This window comes from Poecilia formosa, unplaced genomic scaffold (assembly GCF_000485575.1).
Source record: "Poecilia formosa unplaced genomic scaffold, Poecilia_formosa-5.1.2 Scaffold82, whole genome shotgun sequence".
NCBI lineage: Eukaryota > Metazoa > Chordata > Actinopteri > Cyprinodontiformes > Poeciliidae > Poecilia > Poecilia formosa.
Genome location: NW_006800021.1, coordinates 2,117,324 through 2,133,146, shown reverse-complemented (window position 1 = coordinate 2,133,146; position 15,823 = coordinate 2,117,324). Strand labels below are relative to the sequence as shown.

Here is a 15,823-nt window from a genome sequence, read left to right as displayed (position 1 = left end):
CTTTATTGTGCCACAGAATGTGGCTGGAAAACACGTACTACTGCCCCTTTAAAATATGTGACTCAGATTGATTGATCAGACTGAAAAGGGCCTCATCATTCTTCACAGATCGCCATTTTCAACTGTACAAAATAAACACAACTGGTTGAATATAAACAGCTATGAAGCAAATGTATTTTGTAAAGAGGAATAGAATAGGACAACCATGCACACACACTCTCTCATATGTTAGAGCAGCTTAGCGTATTTATCTAGCCTAACAGTCAATCAGAAATCAAGAATGGACAAGAATCCATGCAGAAATTTGTGCAAGAAACATCTGTTGACAGTAAAAAATATATATATTTATGTGTTTATTGGGGGCAGAGTCAGGTGGAGGAACCAACATTTTTAGAGGACATGACATATTAGCTATGAAAATTATTGCACTTAGCACCAACGTTAGCTTCCCTCTCTACATCTTAATCTGGATACAACTGAGGATGCTGGTTGAGTCAGCCATTACATACGCTTGTCTAGCCTGGTAGAGTAAGGCTGGTATGTTTATTTGTGCTGTGAATGAATCGACATGGATAAATGTCGTCTCAGTTTAGCAACAGCTGTAATGCTAATGCAAATTCTGGTCAAACTTGGTGAAAAATTACACTTTTCCTGTGTTTGTGGGTCATCTCTGTGTACTCCCATAACAACATTTGTTAGCTTCAACATGTCCCTTAGGGGTGGCAACATGCTTGTCTTTTCTGCCCATTGACAGGGCAGAAAGTCTTCAACTATCAATGCAGTGTTGACCCTCTATGTGACCTTGTGAGAACCAAGCAACATAACAGTAGAGAAGCTATATATATATAAAAAAGAGATGCTTTTAAAACCCCTTATAATTTCTGTCACACTGTTCCCTCTGTGTAAAGTCCTTTTAGAGAAATGCCAGAGAAAGTGCTGGAGTATATGGAGCATAGAGTTGTGCTTGTTTCCATGTGCTGTGTGTGTGTGTGTGTGTGTGTTTGTGTCTGCGTGTGTATGTGTGGGTTTCTTTTGCTCCCTGATTGCAAAAAGGACAAATTTGGCTGTTTGTAAATATTTCTGATGGCAAAAATAGATACTCACTGCTTTGAAACTGAATGAGCCCCAGCCAGCCCTCTTATTAATTTAAGACTGTTTCAACAGTGAGAAAGCTACAAGCAGTATGTCTGGCTTTCTACTAGAACAAATAGCCTGACTAATTACCCAAATAATGTGATCTTGTTATACTTGTGCGGTTCTAAAAGGTGCAGCGCTCCAATTCCTTGTTTTTGCTTTGAGTCACGCATTAAAATAACAATAAACAAAGGCTTTAAAAGCCATTGTAATCATAATAAGAAACACACTGTAATGTTTTCAGCAGCAGAAGGGATAATTGCTGCTTTCAGTTTCCAAATAAAATAAATTGTATCCTTCAATAAATTTCCATTTAAGATTTTTGGTAAAAAAAAAAAAAAAATACAGTGAAAACACAGCATGAAGCTGCAAAGTTTATTATTCTGTCTGTCATTTACAACATATGCATAAAATTTGAATTATCTGTATATTATTTGTTTGGTAAGCTTAATTATGTATTACTCTTCAACCTTCACTTTAAGGTTAAGGCCTCGGACTGTGTTGATCCACAGCGTTCCACTTCAAGACTCCAGCCTCCTGGGGGCCAAAACATAGGACTTCATTCCCTGTCTCCTTAGAACAGAAGAAGAAGAAGAAAAGCCCTGAAAAGAAAGCATAAAGTGATTTTTCAACAGAAAACCAATGCTGTTTTATGTTCTTGTTGTTCCCAAAAGATATATGATTCAACTGGAGGGGCGGGGGCGAAGTGGTAGTAGATCTTTTCTGACTGTATTTCTAAAAAAAAAAAAAAAAGCACGAATAGCACAATTTCGTTGCTTTTTTCCTTCAACCGTCATTTTCTTTATTTGCTGTGTGTTTGGTGCCATTCTTGGACAGAGAAAATTATTCTCACTCTTAGAGTGAGAATAAGCTACAGATGTCTGCAGGGAGCATTCACATTCCTGTCTGCCACAAATAACATTTATGCCACGCAGTGCATTGGACTGGGAAGTATCAATTAGGTCCTAACATTAAAACATTACTCACAGTAAGTCTATTCTTTACTCATTTATTTTTAAAACCTAACCTTGAGCCCTGGATCAGACCAATCATCCGACCTTGACCAAAGGTTAGCTAGATGACACAACTTAGGTCGTTTGAAACCTCAGCAGTTGTTAGAGTCAACACACTAATAATAATGATGATGATGATGATGACAGCTAAAATAGGTGGTAGCAGACTCTAAATTTACGGTTCATTTCTCCGTTACCAGTCATTCGGCACTGATAATTAACACTTGTTGCACCTATTAGAGTGGTGTCAAAGCCTAATTACGCAAACAGCCTACGTGTGATGGAGACAAGCAGTTCGCACCTCTGCCTGCCTGTGATGCCATACCATGAGATCATGCACTAAACAGTATTTAAACCAACAGCCTGAATTAACAGAACGCATCAGACTCTAACGCCCTCGGAGTCTACCAGCAGACAGAGATGGTTCTCATTATGAGCCCGTTCCATCCTCATTCTTCACACTTTGTTCACCCTGCTTCAAAACAGACTCTGGGAACGTTTCTGGACAGCTTTCCAAGTCTAATAATGTGGTAACAGCGACCCCCTGTGCTCACAATGTGAAATTACTTGTTTTTTTGTTGTTTTTTAAACTGGTGACACTGAGCCACAACTCTGTGACCTCAGAAATGTCAAAGCAGAAAGCATCCAGGCTTGTTTGAGGATTTAATCATGATGGATTTACATGGGTTTGAGGTGGAGAGAGAGGCGGGGGTCGCTCTCTGCCAAACGAAAACTTAGCGTACCGTATGTGGGCCTGCGCAATGAAAAGGTGAGTTTGCCTCTGCTCCAGGAGCATCTCAGCGGGAGAGGATGTGAGAGATGCGAGATGAGCCGTTTTGTTCATTCAGTGCCTCCCAGACGCGCCCGCCCGTAATTGAATGTCAAATAAAATCCGCTCTTCAAAGGGGGTGGGGGGGAGCAGGCTCACACGTGTTTGAGGAGCTCACATGCCATTCAACTTCTACGCGTTCAAGAGTGGAAGAGAGGAGGGGAGTGGAGGCGTTGCTTGAAATCGGTGCTGCGTAGAGAGGATCCGTGGTAGTTACTGCTCAGAGAACGGGAGGGAGTGCGTGTCGTTTACCGTCTGATCAGGTGTCGGCTCTACCAACACGTTATCAGCTGGATATCGTGTTGAATGTGAAAACTGGAAACGTGACTCCTCGTGTCCACAGGCTGTCAAAAACAGACAAAGTGATCATTTTCATGGGTGACAACTACTATCATTTGCCGTCAAACACAGGTGACAAGGCTTTTCGTTTTTTGTTGGGAGGGCTTATTTTTTGTTTCCTTAAAAAAAAAAAAAGCCTATGTCTATTTCTTGTTCAGTTTAAATCCACTTCGGACCTAAAACGTACACCTACAAGGCATAACATTATGTCTACTGACAGGTGAAGTGAGTGATACTGATTATATCTTTATTACAGCAGCTGTTGGAGGGAGAGATCTCCAGTGCTGCCAAAAAGTGTTTACCCATTTACAGACTTCTTCTCTTTTAGTTTCTCTTATTTTCACACCTAAATGTGTCAGATCATCAAACTTATTTGTATATCAGGCAAAGATTACATCAGTAAATATAAAAAAAAAAACTGAAATTTTCGGCCGTTTATAAAGCAAGAAAATCATCCAAATCAACCTCACCCCATGTAAAAAAGTAATTGCCCTTGTTGCAGTAACACTTGCCCTCAGGTGTGCATGATAATTGGTACTAAGCCTTTTATATCCATGTAGTCTAATCTTTTTAGCTCTATTTGTAGTGGGGTTTTTTTTGGCCCACTATTTGTTGAATTGTTTAAAACTTGGCCTGGGTTTTCAGGGATGAGCGCCTTGTTTAAGGTTGTTATTCTGTCCTCACTTTGACTAGCTGTCTCCTTAGTTTTGTTTGTTGCCGTTAGCTAGTTATTGGTGTGCTTCAGTTCACCCACTTTCAAAATTTTCTGGTAGAGAGCAGAATTTATTGGCCCGCCATCAATCACAACAGGTCATCTTGCAGCACAGCAGCAGTAAATCGTCACACTAACACCTGTTGGTGTGACGTTCTTTACTGAAATGTATCACAGGATGCAAACATAACAAACTTTGCTGGAGATGATTTCTCCAAGTAACTATTGCGATAAACAATAACATTGTTGTTTTGAGATCATTTTCATGCCGGATACTGATAATGACATAATGACACTAGTCTGGCCTGTCAAACTTTAACTTTGTAAAGAACTTTTAAAACTGGAACTGGGAGATATTTAAAATATCTAAAATATAACACAACAACCAAATACAGTAAATAAAATGGAGATAAGAACCCACATACAGCCAAAACCATGATTAAAATAGAACATTATGTCTCTGTAAACAAAAAATGTTAATTACCAGAATGAGAAGTATGCAACTCATTTTAATTCACCATACGAATTTATTCTTGTACTATTCTGACTGTGTTGTCGTAACGTTACGGCTTTACTCAATTTCACGACTACTCTCTCAATTTCACGACTTTACTCTCTCAATTTCACGACTTTACTCTCTCAATTTCACAACTTTACTCTCTCAATTTCACAACTTTACTCTCTCAATTTCACGACTTTACTCTCTAAGAGTCGATAGTAGTCAGTAAGTGACATTTAACTTGCCTTTTTCCCTCGTGCGCTGTTCTAAACTAAAACCATAAAAACTCCAACATTTATTGGGGTTTTCTCATCTTTCTGCATGACTGTACTTGCAGAGAAGTCAACAACCCCCTACTGAGTGAGCAGCAGTCTTTGTAATGTAACCACATCAGCTTTGTCTCTATTAACTTTGATTCAATAATTAATAGCGATCCCAGTTATATTACTAAAAGTAAGAATTTGTAACTCTTAGGTGATATTTTATTGCAAAGCCATCTTTTAAGAGAAAGGTGTATTATTCTGAATGATGAAAAGGATTAGGTGTTTTTTAGGTGGCGGTAAAACGTAATTGTGATTAAAGAGACTCAAAGACGAACAGAGTTTCTCTGCAAGTCTGGAGCAGAGAAGCTGCTGAGAGAAAATATGCTGCAGCTTCTGGGAAACTGAATGAAGGATGGATTCAGCTGTGGAAATCCCGCCTTAATCTGCTGTCTGGGCTTTGTGAAAGAGCCCTCTGACCCATCTCTTATAGAGAATATATGGTGCAACGCGAAGAGGAGAATCAGATTACCAAAGCATGTTGCCTCGACTTTCCCATCAGTGAAATAAAAGTGTGTTTAAAAGAAGTGAATCACGATGAACCCCAATACTGATTTAGTTTTCCTGGCCATTCGGTGAATTCAAAAGGTTTCCTGACGTATAGGTGGTCAAAAACTGCAAAAATGAACATTTGTGATTAAAATTACATGAGTTTTGAAGGTGACTAAACTGATCTGTTCATCTTTTTTGGTTGCATTTCAGGGTGTTTATTTACAAATTTAAAATGTGAAAAATTGTTTGTCGATTTTATTGTCTGAGGAAAGCTGGGCAACCACAACGCTTATGAGGTTCAACTTACAGTGTATTTTTATTCATGATATTAGAGAAATTTGAGGAACAGGGCGATCACTCTCAAAATATGTAGCTGCTTTTATTTCTAAAAATTTGCATAAAACCACAACAACAAAAAAAAACCCTCAACCCTTGAATGTGGACTTTTTTTTAGTTGTTGCCTTTTGTTTTCGAAATAAAAAAAAATTTAAAACCACAAACACAAGCAAGGAAACTAATGAAAAAACAATTGCATCTGAGTCACAGACGGTAAAATCTGTCCGTTTGCACGTTGCGGACTTTCTCCTTAATTGGGAACTTTTCACGAGGATGTTACGAGGGGCATTTCATTTCAATCACTCTCATTAATTCACCTCCCTCTCATTGCTCATGCCACTGCACGGCTCCCCCGTCTCTCAATCTGTGGAGCTTCATTAAAATTTTATTTGGAACTAAAGTACAAACAAGGCATGAGAGGCCTTAAAAGAACTTGATTACAGATAGCAGTGAAATAGAAAAGTGTGTGGTGTATTAAAAACAAACATTCAGGTTAATGGAAGCCTGAACCAGTTTCCACAATCATGGAATGTGTCATTTCTGCTTTAATTCACTCATTTCCTGTGGGCTGATCTCTGTTTCTAACTTACAAGCTGTGTGTACGGTGGTGCTGGTGATACTTATTGGTGCCCATTTTACAAATATGCGGAAAGTCTGTTGATTCTTTTAAGAAGCAGTTGAAGACTCGCTTATTCAGACTGGTTTTTAACTAGTTTTGCTCATTTTGATCTTGAATTCATTCTGTTTTTATTTGTTGTTTTACGTTTTTTCCATCTGTGTTTATACTAAGAAGCACTTTGTGGTTTTGTGGCCTGCAAAATGAGTGACATGAAGACTATTTACCTCCGTAAATAAAGCAATCTTTTACTACAATACCATAAACGTATGCTGACAGATTGAGAAAAATACAACCTTTGATTTGAGTACATTTATTGAGTGGTGGGGAAAACAAAACAAACATTTTTTTTTGCAAGTGCAAACTTAGAGTTTTCTGTGTCGCGTTTGGAAAAGCGGCTGCTTCCTTCCTGAGTGGCCTTTCAACACATTTTGGTACTGAAATTAACTTTTCACAGTTTTTAGTTCGCAAAACAATTAGATTATTTAATAAAAGAACCTTCTTGCTGTCATTAAGATAACAGAAATGTGATTAAAAAATTTAATTACTACAGCAGAATTGTTGTACTGCATAAGTAGTCTGTAGGAGCTCCCTCTTTGTTGGGATGTTTATGCTGAGTGACGCATTTTTCTGTCAGTTTGTCTCCAGAACGGTTTGCAGGTGAAGTTTGACTCCAGAGATTAACGTGTGGTTTTTACTCTGTGAAGTGCTGAACTGGATAGTTTTCATTATAACACTAAGTCAAAACAAGAAGAAGTCTGGAAAACCTATGCACTGCAATTACAGAAGTACATGCTTATGTTGTATGAACAACTCACTGTTAAATTCGTGCTTCTTTTTTTTTTTTTTAACACAGGTCAAATACCTGCATCCAGGCTGACAGGCTGCTGTTGGATTAACACTTCTCGGAAGCGGCATTAGTAAATGTGCCTATTTTTGCAGAATTAGAAGCTGGCATGCTGTGCAGGTGAGGGTCAGCTCATCCTTTCCAAGGTAACTGCGGAAATTATAAACAGAGAGAAGCTCCCACGCGTTATTTTCCTAAAGCCGTAGGAACGACAAGATGTATCAGCACATTCCCAAACCAAAAAGAATGCTGCTTTCAGCTGGTTTAAATGTCTCCCTGCCGGAGTAGAAGACATAATTCTAGTAGAGAAAAGTTTACCTACACCTTGTGTATCCAGACATTTTCAATTTGCAATTCATTATCTGGAAATAAAAAAAAAGACACACGCACACACAACAGCAAATGAAAGAGGAAATAAGCAGCTGCCAAAGAAAAACCTTTCTGATGGAAAATATTATGTTGTATCTGTTTGATGTAAACCCAGAAACATATTGGCATCATCACGATAATGTATCTCCAACACGTTGTCACGGCTTTCCTAACAGACGCATGTTTGCTTGTGCATGAACACGAAATGAAAAGATGGAACTCTGTGAAACTTCATCTTCTTCTGAAGGATGGTGAGGACAATTAACAATTAGTAGTTTTTTAGAGAAAAATCTCTAAATTGTGTTTTGATGTTTTTAACCACCGCTAGAACGTCTGTGGAAAAAAATCTCTCTCTCTTCTGTTTGTGGCTTTTTGCCGTATCAAAAAACCAACAAAAAAAAAAAAAAAACACGTAAAACTATTTTCTGTGCGAAGTTTTTGAATCACACCAAATTTGTCTTGTGCAAATTACCAAAGCTCTCTCTATTTGCTAATATCAACAAAAATACGAGACAGGGAGAATATGTGGGAGATTTATTAATGTCTTCAAAATCAGAAGTTTACATGCCGAATGATGCTTCATGAACTGTGTTGGACTTTTTTGAAGCAGAAATGCCAAAGGTCAGAAGGTCATTACTTCATGATTACATTTAGTGCAAGACAAATGTTTTCCAAACCAACTTTCAATCCTGAATTAGCTATTATTAAGCACATATTAACAGCATATTAGACACAGCTGGGAACAGTCAGATCCAAATAATCAAAAAAGTTCCTTAAATAGGACACCATGAAGCAGGCAAGCGGATCTAAAAATATATTTCTCATTCTGGAAAGGGTTACAAAGTCATCTCTAAAGCTTTGGGACTTCAGTAAACCGCAATGAGAGCCGTTATCCACAGACGGAGAAAACACTGATGAACTTTCCCAGAAGTGATGGTCGTACCACAATTACTCCATCAGGGACTCTTACAGGAGGTCGGAACAGCCGACCTAACTCGCCTCGGTTCAGGTCAGTGTTTATCAATCAGCTGCAAGAAGAAGGAGAGACTGGGCAAACATGGCATCCATGAGACTGTTCGAAGATCAAACCCATTGCTGACCAGCAGAGATTAAAAAGATAATCCCACATTACCACATAGAAGCATCTTGACGATTCTCACGATTTGGGAAAATATTCTGTGAACCCACGAGACGAAAATGTAACTTTTATAAATCTGAGCGATGGGAAATATCCCAAATGCTTGATTGCAGTTGTTGATGCCAAGGGTAGCGCACGCAGTTATTAGGTTTAAAGGCCAGTTACTTTTTTTCTTTTTGCACAGGACCAGCCAAGGAGCTGTCTGTCAAAATCCATCGTATAGACACATTTCGAAGAACCAGCAAGAGCAATGATCCGAGTTAAATCAACAGGATGCGTCAAACAACAAAACAAGGTGTACAATTTAATTCACAGAGGAAACATCGGAGGTGAATTAACGCCATATGTTTTGGGAAATGCCTGCTTGCAGGGGGCAAATGTTCAGAAGCTCATTAAAGCTACAGATTTAGAAGTTGAGGTCAGCATTAGTTCAAAGTTGCCTCAGTTTTCTCCTCGCGCAAATTATTTTTTTATGATATATTAATCTGTAAAATCTGTTTCCATGTGATTGGGAAAAAGCAGGTCCCTCCCTCAGTCAGTCACACACCATAATTAAAGTTTGATAGTAAGCCATTCAGTTTTATTTGAAGGTGAACGTGTCATCAGAGTCTCTGCTGACTGGCTTCTGATGATGCTTGTGAAGTTGCTTGTTATTTCCAAAATCTGAAACGCAAGTATTTACTTACGTCGCAAGAAATAGGATTTCAAGAATTAACTGGGTGAATTCAGTCAATTCAAGCCAGGACTGCTATATATAAAAAACACAAGCATTACGTTAATTGGGCTAGATTGACTTAGGTGTGAGTGTGTGCCTGAGCGTGATTTCTATTTTGTGTTACCTTGTGATGGACTAGTGATCTGTTCAAGGTCTACCTCATCTCTCACTTAGTGGCACCGGCCTCGTGACGGTGCAAGGACGAAGCAGGGATAGAGAGGATGGGAAACCTTTTTCCTACACAAGAATCAATTTGCATCCATTTTTTTTTCATACAACCTTGTATTAATTATCGGGTGACGGGGACACCGACCAATAGACACAACGCTGTGACCTGCAAAGTCAAAATGATGAGATGTCGAAGGAAACTGTTTCTTTTTTTGAAAAATAAGTATTTACCAACCGTGACGTTATCTTTAACCCACGGACTTTTATTCCGTTCACTGGGAGACGAGTGGATGACAAGGATTCGATCTAAACAAGTTCACCCCGCAGACGCCAGAGATCTCCAGATAAAGTCACTCCTGTAGATTTAGCTTTGCACTAACCCTGGTGGCATGTGCAGCAGTTTCATTTCACCCTCCCACTCTGCCACCGTGTCACATTTCAGTTTACAAAAACATGCATGACTAATCGATCGCAAGCGTCACCAGACCTTTTGATGGAACAGATTAGAGTGCTGCAGGATGTTAGATTCGGAGCCGAGTTAATGTCGCTGACATGCTCACAGTCACCTTGATGTGGATTTTTTGTGTGTTTGTGAATAAGTGTGTGTGAGAGCAATTTGTTTGTGTGCGTGTGTGTGTGTGTGTGTGTGTGTGTGTGTAGATTCCTGACCTGCCCTTCAGCCTCAGTTAGTTGATTGATCTAACAATGGAAATTAAATCAGAGATTGGAGCTGAAGTGATGGATGCATCCGCTTTTGGTCTGGTTTCCTGCAATTTCTCTGCGACACACTATCTGTGATTTGAGCTCAAATGTTCATTAATGTTCATTACTGGTAATTAATGCTACTCATTAAGTACAAGGGGGTAAGGGACATATTAGAAATGATGATTTTGACCCCGTCCCAGGCTCCCATTATGAAGCCTTTAGAGGAACTCTTTGTTTATGTGTGATACATCTCACCCTCGGTGTACAACAAAACCAACTAAACACAGAAATGAAGCTGCAAAAGGCTGTCCATTTATCTACAAGATGAGCCCACAGACATTAAAGTGTGAAAAAGAGAAAAAAACATGGTCACATTTTGCCTAAATCCTAAGCGTAATCATGATCAATACAAACACAGCTGTTTAAAGCTTTTTAGCTCTTTAGAAGCTTAATGATTACCTGCTTTATCCTTCCTGAAAACACTTTTCATGTGGTTAGCATCATTTTGTTGTTGGAGCACTCAGATGTGTCCAATTCTCAGCCATCTTATCCAAACTGCCGCCTCCGTAAAATAAAACTAATTAGATTTTTCTAAACAAGCTAGGAATCTCAGAAGCTTAAGTCTGTCTTAAAATGGAAGCTGCCACTATCTTCAGCGAAGGGAATAATATCTGGCTACTCAAAAAGTTGCAAAAAAAAAAAAAAAAAGTAACATGTATGGTCAGAGGAGGCAAAGATTGAGCTATTTGACCAGAGTGACAAGAATGATGTTTGGAGAAATCGAGAAGAGGCTTTCAAGCCTAAAAAACCCTAGTTGCCAAGGAGGGCTATGGTAGCATCATGTTGAAGGTCGATGTGGTTGCAGTGGTAATGGTGGGTACAAAGTGGGTACAGTAATGAAAAGTGAGGAATACCTCCAAATTTTTAAGCTTGACATCAAATCAATAGCTAGAATGTTGAAACCGAAACACAACAGGACAATAGTGATTGCAATAGTAATCCCCTAACAAACATAAAAACTGGTAAAATGGGCTAATATTAAACAATCTGGAATGGCTCTGATCTCATCTCTGTTTCAACTTTTATGGACTTTATCTTAAACAGAACTCTTGAGCTTCAGTCACTAAGGCAACCCTTGAATGAGTCCTCGGTCCAACACACCTGACTCAAGTACTTTAATTGCTTCCTCAATATACAATCAAGTTCTACAGAGTCCTGCCAATGACCTAATTATTTTATTCAGGTTTGTGGAGGCAGAAACATACAAGCAAACAATGTAAATTAATTCTATCATTTCTGATGAGACAAGTTGTCGAATGAACTGTGCCAGAAGCTAAGGACAATAAAAGTCTGTTGTTTTTTTCTCAAATAACAATGTAAACATTATTGGAGATGAAAGCATTTGAGCTTGTGTCTATAATTTTCACCAAGTGAGTATTACATTATTGATTCAAACTTGTGCACCAGTTTCTGTTTTTAATTCACTGAAAATACTTGCTGTAAATTACTCCACACTGAATGGATCACATATAGATATGGATACATATATGTGAGTTTTTTGACTTATCTACCAACACAGTGTGCAGATGAAGGCAGATTTGAAATTTCCATTATGCATAATCAGTCTTAACAACCTGACCTTTCCATCATAAACTCACCTTGCCAGTAATTAAAGAAGAACAGCATTAAGTGGGATTTTTCAAATTATTCCACATTCATATCAAGTTTAATTTTCTGAATTATTACAAGCAGTCTCCTTGATTAATACTAGTATAAATCCCTTTCCCTCAAATTTATAAAGCAAGTTGTACACAATGTGCTTAAGTTCTAGCCGCTTTCTTTGGGGAACAAATTTATCTGAAGATGTTCTCAATCGTCGTGTCAAGCAGAGAACAGTAAGTCTCATTTATCCGGAAGTTCATTTATCAACGAACTTATGAGCTTAGTAAAAGTTAGGAATATGAGACGTGTGGTTGGTAAATTTCTGGGGTTAAAGCAAAAATAAAGTTGTTTTTTTTCCAGGTCAACTGTTTCGTGACGGTGCTAATGCTAAGCTAAAACTTGCTAGCAGGCTGAACTCGTAAACCCTGCCTGAGGCATCTGTTACTGATTAACAGCACATCTTAGCTGCTGTTGGCAGCTAAGATTTTAAATTTTAAATATTAAAAAGGTTTACACTAAACCTTTTTAATATAGATTTGAAAACGTTATTTCAATTTCAGTAACGCTATGTTTGGGCTTGTATAGCCACAACTCTAATGTTTAAGGCTTTAAATGTATATTGACAGAAATAATTCTGACTTGATGAATGTTAAATATATGCTGGTATTCTATTCATAAAGTGTTGGTTGCTTGTGGTGTTCAATAGGCTACATTAATCTGTTTTATCACAAAAAACCCTAAACTGACAAATACTGCCTGTGTAAAAACAGAATACTGTAACTAATTCTTTTGACTACTTAATTAAAGTTAGGTTACAAATTATTTATAGTAAAACTATTGTATTAACATTTAAAAATGTGTTCTGATTTAACTCATTTGTATTTAAACTTACAATTTGATTACTATTTAAAATATTGAGTTTAAAAATCTGTTCAAATAAAAATATGCATATCTTGTTATATATTTTTTTCTTTTAAAAGGCTTAATTAAAGAGTTTGTCTTGTCTTTGCGTAATATATGACATTTAAGTATTTTTGTGGGCCTCCCTTTAAAATCTAGAAGTTATAAACGATTCCTTGCATCTTCTGAAACATTTGCTTTTATTTATCTGTCTATCTATCTATATATAAATGAGGTTGTGATTTGAGATCTTTCTGGAGATGTGTCTGTTCTGAGGCGAAGCTTCCCGACGATCTAAATGCAGAGCAAACAGTGTTCCCATTCCCCGGTTTTAATTAATATGCAGGCTGTGCTCATGGGAACAATGAAGACCAGTTCGGTGTGGGCTGCGGAGTGTCACTCAGTGGCCAGGAGAGGGCATCTCAAGTCCTGAAAACGGAGCACCAGCCAACCAGCAGCCTCCGTCCCTCTCTTCCACACGCAGGAGCATCATTCCTGTTGCTATATAACTGATTTATTCTCGGTGTCACGGCCAACGCGTCTAATCCACAAAGCCGCCTGCACCTTCCTCTCTCTTCACCCCCCCTTCCTCCCCGCCTCCCCCACGCCTGAAGCAGGATACCGCAACTTGTCGTCTTCGGACCGCGCAGTTCAGTTCCTCTCCAAACTGCTCCGCTCGCTCGCTCTCTTCCTACTGTCTTTTCCGCAACTTAGAATCAACAATTGGTGACTCTGTGATTGGAGAGCATCCTCCAGCCTCCCACAGCGTGCGCTGGAGAGTGTCAGCATCATCATCATCATCATCATGGCTCTACGAGCTTGAGCGCTTTCCTTTCCATCCTTGTTTTGAGGCGGCAGGCGGAAGACAAGAATGTGGGACCGAGCTGATGTGGTGCGGTAAACTACACGGACAGAGAGGTTGATGTGCACCTTGAGGGAGCCGCGGTCCTCTCCGACAGGTGCGCGGCTGTGAGCGCAGCGGGAGGGGGAGGTTTGACTTCGGCGCAAAAGTGCGTGCGTTTCCCGTGCTCGCATGTGCAAACTATTTGGGCAAAACGCCGAGTGCGTCTAACATGTGGAGCCGGAACGCATCCGGAAGACATCCCTGGGCATGAGGAAAGGCAGACGTCGTATAAGTATGGGTATGTTCACTCTTTCCGAGCCTTGCTCTGTGTGTCTGAGTACAGTTTTAATTAAAGGTGTTGTTGGTGGTGCCCTTAACATCATGCGGTGTCTGAATGATGACTGCAGGCTGGGGCAATTTCAAGGAGGCTTTTCTCTTTGGGGGGTGGAAGAAACAGTTTGTCAGATTATACCTGATGAATGTGGTTATCAGTCACCTCTGAGTGTGGAAATTAGTGAAGAACACTGTGATGCATATTCTGGAGCCATTAAGGATCCCAAACTGTGCATTAATGGTGCCTTGGGGAGAGATCCTCCTATGCTCCCACCCTCTCCCCACCCCAACTCTCCATTTTGTGCTTCACTGATAAAGTTTGATTTAAAGAACCTGTAATAATCAATGCAGAATCATTCTGAAAAGGATTGATCGGTCTGTGAATGTCTGTCATGCTTGACTATATCTGACAGGGGCCTAGTTACCCTAGAAATGCCCTGTTTTGCTCCCCCCCCCCCTAAGTATATGATGGTTTCATAAAGTTTGAACTGTGTTTAAATAGCCTCCTTTCAGTAGAACAATACGTATGAGTTTGCTTAAGTTAAGCATTTTTGAATTTTGAACTGAAGTGAATCAAATGCAGGTCAGAGTCCTTACAAATTGTTAACTACTCCTTTAAGCTGTTGCTAAATTGGGATCTTGGATCAGATACTAACTTCAGTGTTGTTAGTGGGCTTCTGCCATATTTTCCCACAGTGCTTAAACTGAACACAACACAAGCAGGCTTGGTTTGCAAATAAACAGAAAATGTTCAAGTCGCAAATTACAAAAACCTTTAGTTTTTTTTTTTCTTATCAAGTTCTTGTGCTGCCCTCCAGCACAATGGCATCCTGAGCGAAGAGCCAGAATGCCATTGTTAAAGAAAAAAGGTCTCCACTTGATCCAAGTGCAACTGGTGGTACTTTTATTGCGTTTAGCGGTACTCTAAATACATTCTGATAACTATTTTCAGAGAAAATAAAATGTGTTGTAGAGCTTTTAAAAAAAAAAGAATAAGTTGGTAAAGCAAATCCCCCGGTCCCCCAAAAAACATTTTTTGTTTCAAACAAAAACTAAGGAAAAGAGAAGTACTGCTGAAAATATTTATGAACTTACAGTTGAGTTTAAACTGAACAGAAAACCCAGGCTGAACAAGCACTGTGGCTACTTATTTTACCTCTCACATCATGTGATAGATCCGGACATTAAATCCAACTTGTTTCAGTGGCATGGCAACAAATGGTAATGGTGTTTTCTATTTATACCCAGAAGATTGATTCCCTGGTCAGAAACACAACAGGAACCGCCCTGAAGTCAGAAATCTAACTGAGAAAGACTGAGGTTGGATTTTGTATCCAATATGGCTGCCAGGGATCGAAAATGTAGTGAAATGTCAAATTATTAGTTAGCAGCTTTAACAGTTTCTTTCATATTAAACCAGTCAAACCTTATGTTAACTAATCCGTATTTGGAAAATTATCTCATCAGGGCTTTTACAAATAATGCACAGTGGAACCGCCAATGCTTCTTTTGAACACACTGTTCCAATGGAAAGAACATCTTGTTGTTAATGAAACAAACATCAAACTGGAAAAGTTCCAGCCCAGTGGTTTTTGTTTTATTGGAGCAGTATTATGTAAAATTGCCCTTTTTGAGCTTTTCACCATGTTATAATGTTATTTCGTTGTCAAAAACACACCTGGAGAGTTGCCTTGATTCTCTTATGCATGTTTGAGTAATCCTTTAGTCTTCCATGGCAACCGCTCAGCTGTGTAAAACGCCTGGGTGGACCTCGGTCCTCCTTCATGATGCAGCTCCTCATCTGTGTGCTTTTGCCTCGCAGAGCATCCCTCCTGCATGACTCCCCCACTCA

At 39.1% G+C, this 15,823-nt stretch overlaps 1 protein-coding gene and 2 long non-coding RNA genes across 6 annotated transcripts in view; 2 read left to right on the top strand and 1 right to left on the bottom strand.

Annotated features, from left to right (window-relative positions):
- Positions 1-15,823, top strand: part of LOC107836760 (uncharacterized) — a 573,704-nt gene that overhangs the window by 47,014 nt on the left and 510,867 nt on the right. The window lies entirely within an intron of this gene.
- The window catches only part of LOC103141389 (leucine-rich repeat transmembrane neuronal protein 4), a 113,348-nt gene that overhangs the window by 29,335 nt on the left and 68,190 nt on the right, over positions 1-15,823 (top strand). Inside the window, exon 1 of one of the 4 annotated variants that reach the window (XM_016673788.1) lies at positions 13,091-13,936. The exons of 2 other annotated variants lie outside the window; for them this stretch is intronic. In XM_016673788.1, coding sequence (XP_016529274.1) covers positions 13,906-13,936 — 31 coding nt within the window. In that variant the 5' untranslated portion in view covers positions 13,091-13,905. Of the gene's footprint in view, positions 1-13,090; positions 13,937-15,823 lie in introns of those variants that run through there. One more of the 4 variants, XM_007557027.2, reaches the window with a different exon arrangement.
- On the bottom strand, positions 1,481-4,919 carry LOC107836764 (uncharacterized). Its single transcript, XR_001662717.1, has 2 exons — positions 2,891-4,919; positions 1,481-1,736 (listed from the first exon to the last, which is right to left on the bottom strand). It is a non-coding gene; the product is annotated as an uncharacterized LOC107836764 (long non-coding RNA).